At 64.2% G+C, this 11540-nt stretch overlaps 1 protein-coding gene across 1 annotated transcript in view; it reads left to right on the top strand.

The window, feature by feature from the left end:
- The first annotated feature begins 3482 nt into the window (after positions 1-3482).
- BRD3 (bromodomain containing 3) overlaps positions 3483-11540 on the top strand; it is an 18382-nt gene continuing 10324 nt past the window's right edge. The window contains exons 1-6 of the mRNA XM_012664725.1: positions 3483-3701; positions 4366-4503; positions 5267-5414; positions 6220-6434; positions 8220-8591; positions 10851-10979. Coding sequence (XP_012520179.1) covers positions 3489-3701; positions 4366-4503; positions 5267-5414; positions 6220-6434; positions 8220-8591; positions 10851-10979 — 1215 coding nt within the window. The 5' untranslated portion in view covers positions 3483-3488. The remainder of the gene's footprint in view (positions 3702-4365; positions 4504-5266; positions 5415-6219; positions 6435-8219; positions 8592-10850; positions 10980-11540) is intronic.

The raw sequence follows: 11540 nt of genomic DNA on the forward strand, positions 1-11540 counted from the left end.
TGGGACGGGGCCCCACCGGACACCGCGAGTGCTCTACGTGCCTGAGCACAGGGTGGCTCCGGGAGCACATGTGGAGAGGGCCTCAGCCTTGTCACCTGCACGGTGGGCGGGGTCCTTCTGACCTCGTGGGTGTCCTGAGGGCCGCGCGAGGTCTTCAGTGAGGCGAAGGGCCTGTGACCCCAGCTGACCACCCACCTGCAGGGTGCTCCGGGGGCTGGTGTTGGGTCCCGCGCCGCTACCCTCATCCTGTTTGGGACCCCCACATCGATCTCTGCCTTTGTCACTGGTTTTCGGTGGCCGGCTGGCAGTCTATGTTTCAGTTGTCATTTCTTCCTGGAAGCCTCTGTTGCCTTCCAATCTGGGGCCTGCCCCCTCGTTTCTGCCGCCCCCGGGGAGGTTTTTTATCACAGTTGGCGGGTCTCCCTCGTCCTTGCCAGCGTCCACGTGGGGCTCCCCTGCACAGACGTCCTCTGCTGTCTCGGACCTGCACGTCGAGGGCAGAGGCGGAGCCAGGCTCCACTGTGGCTCTCACCAGCTCAGGACGCACCTGTCCCACCACACTTTGGGGGCAGGACCAGCTCTGGGCCAGATGGGACGGCGCGGTGAGCTCTCACCCAACTGTCACCTGCTGGTCTCCTCCCTGCCGGTGGGGCCTTCCCAGGAAGGGGGTCCCAGCACCCGTTAGTGGGAGGAGATCGAGCGGACCCCAACCCTTTGCGTGTGGATGCCCTTCCCTCCCCCCGCCAAGCTGGTGCCAGGCTGCCTGGTGGCTCCGCTTCTCGGGGAGGGCTTCTTGGGGGCAGCGCAGGCAGCTCACCACTACCCGTGGGTCGTCCTGAAGTTTTTGCAGGGATCTGAGTGCTTCCCATGGCGGCGTTGAGGGCAGCATTTATGTTCTCAGGGGAGGGGAGGCTGGACCGCCACGCACAGCGCCAGGCTTGTGGGGCACCCACCTGCCCCTGTGTGCCAGGCTTCTGCACAGGCCCCTCTGAGCACCACAGGTCTTGTGGGGGTCAGTGGCATCTCACTGGGTGTTGGAGCTGGAGGTGGGACGTGCCCCCAGGCCACCATGGCCTGTAGTGACCCCTGGTATCCGGGGAGCATGTGGGCACCTGATGGGGCACTCGGAGCTTTCATCACGTCATCTGGGTTTCCCCTGCAGCACCAAGAGGGCTCCGGGCCGGGCATCGGTGGGCTGGTTCCGGCGAGCCCAGGGTACTGCTCCATCCATCGCTGAGCTAGGCTGCCCGCCCAGCGCAGGGCGTGCACTCCGGCCTTCGTGGTGCAGCTGGCTGCCTCCTCGGCCGCAGGTTTGGGGACAGTGGTTGGGAGAAGGTGGCTTGGAGGGCCTGGTCTGCACCAGGCCTTGGGTCCCAGCACAGCGTAAGCGGGTGCCTGCGTTGCATGGTGACCACCTGTCCTCACGCATGGGGAGGCTGGCCTGCAGCCTGGGACCCCTCCCCTATGCCACGGTGCCCCCCAGCTCAGTCTCTGCCCCGTTTCCTAACTCCCAGGGCCTGTGCAGCAGCAGTGTTAGGTTCTGGGCATCCACCCCGACACCCCCAGACCGAATCCTGAGAGCCGACCCCTAGGCAACCCCTAGGCCCCAGGAGGTGGCAGGGGCCAGCAGGGGCCTTCTGTTGGAGCCAACCACTGCCGTCACAGCAGGGCTGTGTGGTACTTGGTGTCTGTCTGGCGTTGGCCTGAGCGCCCCGTGTGTGCCTCCTGCAACCTCAGAGAGCCGCGTGGGGAAATGAGGGGACCAGGCCGAGTAGCCGGCGCGTGGCTGGTGAGTGGCAGGGACCTGGGCACTGGCCTGGCTCCAGCTCTGCAGCCCTGTCTGCCGGGGTCCCCGAGGGAAGGGGATTCCGGGGATTCCTGGAGGCCTCGGGAGGGCAGGAGCCTCCCGCTGTCTGGGCCTCGGCCCCGTCGGCTCTCACGCTGGGTCAGAGGGAGACCCCTGGGGGTTCCAGGCGATGACTGACTTGGTCCAGCTTTGCTTTCACGGGACACCACTGCCGCATGGGCTGCGCCCATCCGGGAAGGGCAGGGCAGGGAGACCGGCAGGGGTGGTGGTGAGGGTGGAAGATGCCAGGCTCTGGCGGTGGGAAGAGCGGCGCTTGGATGACTCCCGTGGGCTTCTGCCCGGTGGTGAAGGGGCAGGCGTGGGCATCGCTGCCCTCCCAGCGAGGGCTCTGGCACCAGGTGGGCTCCCCAGGACCATGGCTGGGCACGGGTGGGAGCCTGGTGTCCAAGAGTGCTCGAGCGAGCATGAGAAAGCAGCGTGCAGAGAGCAGACGCTGGTGAGCGCTTAACAGCCTGTGCTTGGGTGTTTGCCAGTCGCTGGTGGGAGTGTGCCCAGCGGCACGTTGACCAGTTCGCGCACGTCTGCCCCGCGAGACCTGCAGGTGGCTCGTTCCCACGGCTGCAGCTGCCTGTGCTGCGTGGGGAGCCCCCAGCCCTGGCCCGTCTGAGTGTCCCACAAGTACGCGGGATGACCTAAATGGTAGCAAAGTACTCGGATGGAGGGGACCTCCTGGCCACCCAGAGTTAAGGCTGCCGGAGTGTCGCACCTGTCCAGGCAGAGACGGGGCCGCGTGGCGTGCACACGCCATCCGGCTTCCTCCTCGGAAGAGAGCTCGGGGTTTGGGTGCTGGGGGGAGGCCTGTGCATTCTTCTACCGCGCAGTGACCCTCTGGGCACTCTGGACTGTCCCAGCTCTTCTGGTGACACTCGGGGCTGTGGTGCCCTCCCGCCAGTGCTGCGCGTGGCCAGGGAAGCCGGGCCGGGGCTGGGCGAGGTGTAGGTCAGCAGGGTCAGAGCCACGCTTGCCCTCGTGATTGGCCAAGGCCAGGCCGGGTCACAGCCGTGCCACCGTCACAAACCCAGGCTCGTCTCCTGGTTACGGCAGAACCTCACCCGCGGCCCCCGGCTCCGGCGCTGAGTGAGGGTCTGTGAGCGCCCAGGCTGCTGCCGGCCCTGCTGCCCTGGCTGTCAGGTCCGTGTTGTAGCTCTCTGGGCGTGGACTGTTCTCCACACGGTGGCCACGGCCAAGAATAGTGGACGGTCCAGTGGAAGCCAGTCGGCCCCCACAAGCGGTGGTTGGTGGCTAGGGAGCCGAGGGTGACCAAGCCCCTGGCACACTCGCCTCCAGCCGGGAGCAGGTACCTGAGTTACGCCCCTCCGCCCGCCTCTTCCTCCCGGGTGGAGAGAGCAGTGGTTGGAGAGTCCTCCCGAGCCAGGTGACCGTCAATTTGGGCAGCTTTTTGGACGGCTACACGTCTGGGTGGTGGGAGGCAACGGGATGGGTGCCCCGGAGAGCCCACTGGGGTGGCGGGGGCCCAGAAGTGACAGACTCTCTCCCCTAACCCTGCAGGCGTCGCCTGGTCGGGTCCAGAAATGGCACGTCGCGCCTCATCGGGGAGCGTGGAAGACGGGGGGCCTCTCTGAGCCGTTGCCGTGGCGGGAAGTGAGCAAGCTGCCAGAGGATGTCCACCACCACGACTGTCGCCCCTGCGGGGATCCCGGTGGCCCCGGGCCCTGTGAACCCGCCCCCCCCGGAGGTCTCCAACCCCAGCAAGCCCGGCCGCAAGACCAACCAGCTGCAGTACATGCAGAACGTGGTGGTGAAGACGCTCTGGAAACACCAGTTCGCCTGGCCCTTCTACCAGCCCGTGGATGCGATCAAGCTGAACCTGCCGGTGAGCGGCCCCCGCCGTCCTCCGCTGCTGCCTGCTGCCCCTGGCCCTGGCCCGGGTGGTGCCCAGTGGGCAGGAGCTGCTAACGGGGCGACTTGGGCGTGGGAGGGTAGAAATGGGGAGACCCCGTGTGCCTCCAGGGCAAGGGCAGGGGCAGACGGTGGTGGGGCCTCTGGGCCAGAAGGCCCCCAGTCTTCATTCTGTCCTGCTGTAGTCTGACTGTGGTCGTGCACCGTCCTGCAGAATGACCCATTTGCCAGTCTGTCCCACCTGCTCGAAGCCAGGCGCAGGTGTACCTTAAGGCCCACTTTCCCCAAGTGTTGCAGGGAAAGCCCTGGCCAGCACTTGGTGGCCTGGTTGTGGGCCCTGCTTGGTGGCTGGTCACCTGCATGCAGGTTCAGAATCCGCGTATCTCTGGCATGTAGACCAGCCCAGGGTCTGTCCCCACTCCACAGTTCTCCCCTTCACACGGGCCGGGAGCAGGACAGAGGTCGGGCAGGAGTTTGCATCGGGCCAAGGGCTTCCCCCCGGCTGCAGCCCACCTGCCGCCAGATGCCCAGAAACTGCCTCTGGGCAGCTCCGGTCCCCGGCTCACTTGGGAAGACCATGCTGTGTCTTGGGAATTGTAACAATAATCGTGTAATGCCTTTGAAAATCTCTTTCCTAGGACTATCATAAAATAATTAAAAACCCAATGGATATGGGGACAATTAAGAAGAGATTAGAAAATAATTATTATTGGAGTGCCAGCGAATGCATGCAGGACTTCAACACCATGTTTACAAATTGTTACATTTATAACAAGGTAAGACGCGCACAGTGCGGACCCGGGCTCTGCACCTCAGGGTCCCCGGGCAGTCTCGGCCAGTGCCGGGTGGGCTGAGCGCCTGGCCCAGCTCTCAGTCAGCCCAGAGCCCATTACTCCCTCGGCGTGGTGTCCGCTGGTCGTGGTCCACGATGCCCATGAGCCGCCCAGATCCCGCTGCGGGGAGTGGAGCCCGCAGCGGCCTTTCGGAGGTGGACGATGGACGCCAAACGCTCTGACGCGTCCTCACCCGCAGACCTAGACGTTCTACCCTGCGCAGTTCTAAGGAATGCAGTGCGGGTCTGGGGGTGTGGGAGGATAGAGCCCCTACACGCACGTCAGTAGGAGATTGGCCGAGTAAATTGCGGTTTCCACGTGCATCCGCCCAAAATGACGCAGACGCCCCGTGACAAGGGCCGCCGTCTGCGGAACGGTGTTCAGGGAGAAGAACGGGTCGGGGAAGCTGCATGGCTTGTGGGGGGTTTGCTCTGGCGACAGTGACGCGAACAGAGCAGAGATGCATCGGCACGCCGAGCTGTTGAGGCTCTTTTTCTCCATCTGACGGGACGAAGGTTGAGTTTTATCTTTCACGCTTTTCTGCCATTCAAGATTTTCCACGTGGCAATTGATGCACGCGGCCCCTCCTGCTCCACCGGATCTCTTAACAAATTTTAAATAAGTGTCTTCTCGAGCCACAGGCCGCTACGCCTTTTGCGCGTGCTCAGCCCCCTCCCGACAGTGACCGGGCTCTCTCTGTCTTCAGCCCACAGATGACATAGTGCTAATGGCCCAAGCCTTAGAGAAAATTTTTCTGCAAAAAGTGGCCCAGATGCCGCAGGAAGAAGTTGAATTATTACCCCCTGCTCCTAAGGGCAAAGGCCGGAAACCGGCTGCAGGAACCCAGAGTGCAGGTAAAGGCAGGCGCCGGTTGGAGGGTGTGGGCCTCTGCCCCTCGCACGTCAGGCGGGCAGGCGTGCTGAGCCGGCGGCGCCAATCTTGGCTGTGTGGCCTTGGGTGGTGTTGGGCAGGTGGCCTGAGTTAAGGAGGACCTGCTCTGGAGAGGAGCTTGTGGTCTGGGAAGACCCCATGTCCCTGTTCTCTACCTCCTGGGTCCTGCTTCCTTTCCAGCCCCAGCCCTGAGGCTCCCTCTCCATGCAGCCTGTGGCCTTTGTCCCCTATGTCTCTGCTTCCTCCGGGGCCTGCCGTGGCCCCGGGTCTGGTATGCCAGCGTCTCCCCATCGGGGAGCGCAGCGGCGGGGATCAGCACTGTGAGTCCTGGAACCGCGGTAGAGGCGTGTCAGTGCACGGGCTGTCCAGTGCTGCATCTGGGAATAGCTAGGTGGTTAAGGAGGGTCTGTGCTCAGTCACTCAGTGAGTTTAATAGAATCCGAGTTCAGTCCCAAGTTTCTCGGACCCCAGGGCTGGCTCCTAACTGCCAGGTGAGGGGGCCTGTCCTGGTTCCCTCGTTCTCCTCTTCTGGTCTGTGGCCAGAGGGTCCTCTGATTCATGCAGCAAGCACTTGGGCAAGATGCGCTGGACTGGCCCCTACCCCCAAGGTGCAGGACCAGGGGTCTCAGGACCCGGGACTCTTCTGGCCAGGGGTCTGGCCCATCCCAGCTGGCCCCTGGTATGCTCTGGCTGCAGGGTGTGCTTCTGGAAGCTTCTGGAAATACTAGCAGAGCCCACCATGCTGAACCCCCTTTCCTTGTCTCGAAGGTACGCAGCAAGTAGCGGCCGTGTCCTCTGTCTCCCCGGCGACCCCCTTTCAGAATGTGCCCCCTACCGTCTCCCAGACGCCCGTCATTGCTGCCACCCCTGTTCCAACCATCACTGCAAATGTCACGTCGGTGCCCGTCCCCCCAGCAGCCGCCCCACCTCCACCCACGACACCCATCGTCCCTGTGGTCCCTCCCACGCCACCCGTCATCAAGGTGAGCACCCCAGGCCGCAGGGGCTGATAGGCACCCAAGGTTGGCTGGGGTCCGAGGCTGGCCAGGGTTCCTGAGTTTGGGGCAGGAGTGGACAGGCAGCGAGCTCGGCCACCCTTCTCGGAGCGCCAGCCATTCAGAGGGGCTCACCTGCGCCGGGGAGGTCAGGCCGCTGTTCCTGGCGTGGGGCGCTGAAGGTCGCACAGCTGGTGAGGGCTGGGCTGGACTCAAACCCCCCTTCTCTGGCCTTTGCAGCCCGGCGGGCGAGATGGGGAAGGTGGGGAGAGAAGCAAGTGCGGGAGGGGCCCCTTCCTTCTGCTCACTCGGGAGCGGGGTGCCCAGCTGTGCCCTGGCAGTGCGTCGTCACGAGGCGCCAGCTCCCCGCTTGGCTAGGGGCTTCTCACAGCGGGCGCTCCCTGCGGGGCCTGCCGGTCTCAGCGTGGGCAGGGCCCCTGCCCGGCACTCACGTGTGTTATCTTCTTCAATTTGATCCTCACAGCGGCCCTCTGGGGCAGGCAGTATTTCCCCCATCTTACAGATGAGGAAGCGGGCGCCCAGAGGGGTTAAATGGCTCGCCCAAGGTAAAATGCCGCTCCCTGCTCCCCTCCCCGTGGCCTCCACCGCCTGCACCTCCGGGCGGTGCCTGGCCAAGCGCCTCCCGCAGCGCAGGGCTGTTCGTGGAGCATGTCCCATTTGCCACGGCCCGACTAGCCCGCCCCTGCCCTCTGCGGCACGCGCTTGGCGCTTGGCATCCCGTGGGTGCCTGTTAAATGTTTGTGGGTAGCCGGCGCCTGTCCCTGGCAGCCTGAGGGCAGCGGCTCAGCTGGGGCTATGGCCGTGAGTGGCTCTAGACAGCAGGTCCCCGTGGGCGGGGAGTGTGCGGCTCCTGCTGGCTCCTCTGCCTGCCGAGCTGAGATGAGGAAAAGCCGGCTGAGCTGGTCTCAGGGATGGGGCGAGCCCTGGCCCTGGGGCCCTGCAGGCTTCCCAGAGAGCCCCGCACACCCACGGGATGCCTGAACATCAAACACGCCCTCCCTCACTTGGCGCACGCTGTGCGTATCTGCCTGGTGCCCAGCTCTGCCCCCAGGACACTCCCACGGAAGGCTCTGGGGGTCCTCTCACCCCTCCCCCTGCTTGGAATAGCCCCCGCGGCTCCCAGTTCCTTCATGGTAGAGTCCAGACTCGCCCACTCACTCGTGGTCCCCGGAGTCCCTTGGTCCCAAACCTGCTGTGCCTGCTTCATGTCTCCTGGCGGGCTGCCCCTGCCCCGGAATGCTGTCCTGCCTCCCCCATCCTGCGCAACTTGTGTTTGTCCTCGGAGCCCCAGCTCTGAGGCCCTCACCCGGGATTCCCGCTGGGCTGTGAGCAGGGAATGTCCCCCGGGTCTCTGCGGCCCCCGCGTCCCGGGTCCTGGCCTGGGGGGCTGGTTAGGCTTCGGGTGAGTTGCATGCAGCACCTCCGTGGTTCTGGGTGTGATGCGCGAGCCCACCCAGGACCGCCGAGCCCTCACGGCCAAGGGAGAGAGGTGCCACCCCCATGCTCAGGCGAGGGCGGGTCTCAGAGTCCCCGTCTCACCACTGCCAGCTGTGTGACCTTGGGCCAGTGCCACGGCCTGTGAGCCCTGTGTGCTCTGCTGCGGGGGCAGCTGGGAGGATGAAGGAGGCCTTGCATGGGGTCACCCGGTCTGCGCCCGGCAGGGAGTCGCGCTGCACAAGCGCAGCTGTGGCGACGCCCCTTTCCACGGGCGGGTCCCGGCTCCGGGTGCTCACTGCTCCTCTCCTGTTGCAGAAAAAGGGCGTCAAGCGGAAAGCAGACACGACCACTCCCACGACGTCCGCCATCACCGCGAGCCGGAGCGAGTCGCCCCCGCCTCTGTCGGACCCCAAGCAGGCCAAGGTCGTGGCCCGGCGGGAGAGTGGGGGCCGCCCCATCAAGCCCCCCAAGAAGGACCTGGAGGACAGCGAGGTGCCCCAGCACGCGGGCAAGAAGGGCAAGCTGTCGGAACACCTGCGGTACTGCGACAGCATCCTCCGGGAGATGCTGTCCAAAAAACACGCTGCCTACGCCTGGCCCTTCTACAAGCCGGTGGACGCCGAGGCCCTGGAGCTGCACGACTACCACGACATCATCAAACACCCCATGGACCTCAGCACCGTCAAAGTACGTGGCCGGGCAGCGGGCCGCGGGCAGGGAGCTGGCCGGGCCCTCTCTGACCCGTCCGGGTGGCCCCGGAGCTTGGCGGAGCCGGCTCTGCTGACGTCCTGCGGGTCTGTGCCCACCGAGTCGGGGCGACCCAGGGAGCAGGGCCTACCCGCTGGGCAGACACACCCTCAGGGCTGGCCACGCGCCCTAGCCGCTGGTCACCAGATCTGCAGCTTCGTGGTCGCTTGTTCCAGCTGAACCCAGCGTGGTGGTTTCGTTTATTTCCTTCCCACCTCCCCTCTGCGTCACCAGGCAAGGAGGCCCCGAGAGGCGACGCACTCCGGGGTTGGCACAGGCTGTAAGACTGTACGTTGCTTCCCTCCAGCCCCACATGTAGGCGCCATACAGCAGAGATGAGGGTGGGGTGGCTGGTAGGGACGGGCCTGGCTTCTACCCCAGAAGCAGGCCCTGAGTGGGGTGGCAGAGCTGAGACCCAGAGACCCGGCCCCATGCCAGGGTCTTCCTGGGCAGTGGCCCTGCCTGGGCTCTCGTGTGCTTCACACCAGGTCAGTGCAAGTCTGGTTCAAGCAGAGAGTGGGCTTGAGCTGGCCGTGACCACGTCTGCTGCATGGCCCTGGGCAGGTGCGTCCACGCAGAGGGCACCTGTACATTTTCATCCTGGGGGTCTGGTTCGGCAGAGGCAGGTCTCGGCCGCTCTGCCTCATTTTCCAGTATCACCAACCTGAGGCAGAATCTCCCAGTCAAAGCCTTTTCTCCCCCCCACCCGCCGGGTTGATTGTGGGTTCAGGGATTTGGGGGCCAGGACAGACCCGGCCGTCCAAGGCCACGGTGCCACTGCGCCACCCTGGGGTGGGAAGCTGAGGGCCGGAGCCGCGCAGCCCAGAAGCTGCCAGAAGCCTGAGGTCTGACCGCCACACAGAAACAGGAATTCCTGGAGTTTCCAGCTTCGAGCTAGATTAAGAGTGAGCTTAATTGCATTTTAGTCAAAGGGTTTTATTTGCACTTGAAACCATAATAAAGGAGCTTCAGAAAGTCAGTTTACTTTAAAGTCACGATTTGTTCTGTGCGGAGTTTCCTGACTCCGTCATCGTCATGGCTTGGGGGAGAGCACGGTGCACACGCAGGGCACCCGCTCCCCGCCGGGCCCCGCCACAGACGCGTGGCCGCGGCTGCCTCCCCTCGTGGGCAGACCTTGGGGAAAAGAGCGTGAGGCGGTCTCAGTTTTTAAGGAAGTAGCGCACGGTAGGAGGAGAAATGCCCTTGGTATGGTGTAGATTTTAAGGATTGAGGTTTTGGAGAAATTTTGTCCTGGCACACATGGAGACAGAAGATAACACTTTCTCCCAGCGTCAGAAACCGTCCCGGTGCCCCCGGACTCTCTGTCAGCCCCCCAGGGGAGCGTCCTGGGGCTGGGGTCGCTGCCGCCCAGGCAGGACGCCTGCCGTCAAGCCTGGCTGTCGTCTCATTTGCACTGAGTCCAGCAAAACCCTGGGCTCCAGGGAAGGGTTGGGGTGTCATGCCCTTGTCTGTGTGCCCCCCTCGAGGTCCCTGACCATTGGGCTCTACTTGAAGCTGTCCTGGGATGGGGGGCTCACTCCCTCATAGACAACGCGTCCTCCACTTGTCCCCACTGTGGGCTCGTTCTCAGCGGCTACCTTGAGTTGTCCTCCATGTGTGGGGTGTGCCAGCCCACTCGAGATGGAGCCGCCTGGGCCCCCCAGGTCTGGGGCTGCCTGTGTGACCCCCCACCCTAGAGGCACTGCCTGCCTGGCTTCAGTCCCCGCTTGCCGAAGCCAGATGGGATCTGTGCTGGGTTTTGCCCCAGGGACCCAATGGTGGCCCCACACGCCCTTGTAGACTCCACCCTGCGGGGGTCAGGAGCCGCTGCTGAGCACAGCATGGTGTCCCTTAAGGCCAGCTGGGGTCCCCGGGACAGTGCGGCATTTCTGTAAGAAGCAGGCTGGTTCACAGCTACTGGATTCCTCACAGGAAAAAAATTAAATGTTTCATTCCTCGTCGAGTACCTTTTTCTTCCAGCCCGGGAATCTGTCCCTGGAGTCCCAGCCTCTCCCTGCCCAGCCACCAAGTCACCCTCTCGTCCTCTCACTTTGGGCTCCTGCGTCTGAGGTGCAGAGGGCAGTGGGCGCCGCCCTTGGCTGGCGGTGCACGGCTGAGGAGCCCGAGGTCGTTCTGGCGGGGTCTGGCCGGAGCGCTGGGGCGCGGGCTGTGCTCACGCACCCTGTCGCTGTGTTACAGAGGAAGATGGACAGCCGCGAGTACCCGGACGCACAGGGCTTCGCTGCCGACATCCGGTTAATGTTCTCGAACTGTTACAAGTACAACCCTCCGGACCACGAGGTGGTGGCCATGGCCAGGAAGCTGCAGGTAACAGCTGCAGGTGGGGCCGGTCGCGGCTCAGGTCGCACTCGGGGCAGCCAGGAGAGACGTGACGTCTCGGAGAACGTCCAGCCGGGGAGGGCCTCGGGGCGCCTTGTTCGCTCAACATGTTTTTCCTGGGTGGCAGCCGAGCCCCTGCCAGGCTTGGAGCTGGTTCCTGGGACTCGGGGTGAGCAGGCCGGGGAGGGAGGGAGCCGGCGAGCGGAGCAGGAGCAGTGACCACCCGCCTGGTCTGCGAGTGCCACGCAGGCGGCCTGCGCGTCCGGGGCTGGCGCGTGCTCCCCTTGGGACGCAGATGTCCATCCTGTGGCTTTGCCAGCTGAAGGTTCCAGCACGTCTGTCCGTGGCAGGGGAAGGCTTTGTCACAAACCTGCCAGTGAGGCTTGTGAATGTTGACTTAAGTGACAGTTCCTTTTAACTTTTTGCTTTTCTGACCGCGAAAGTAAAAGGTGTCTGTGTTATAGAAAAGGTGGTGACCAGAGGGATGTCTTAAGGGAAGACAGGGAGTATCTCGGTCTGGCCTTTGGCACGGGGGCCGCGTGAGCGTGG

Source organism: Propithecus coquereli, unplaced genomic scaffold (assembly GCF_000956105.1).
Source record: "Propithecus coquereli isolate 6110/MARCELLA unplaced genomic scaffold, Pcoq_1.0 Scaffold908, whole genome shotgun sequence".
NCBI lineage: Eukaryota > Metazoa > Chordata > Mammalia > Primates > Indriidae > Propithecus > Propithecus coquereli.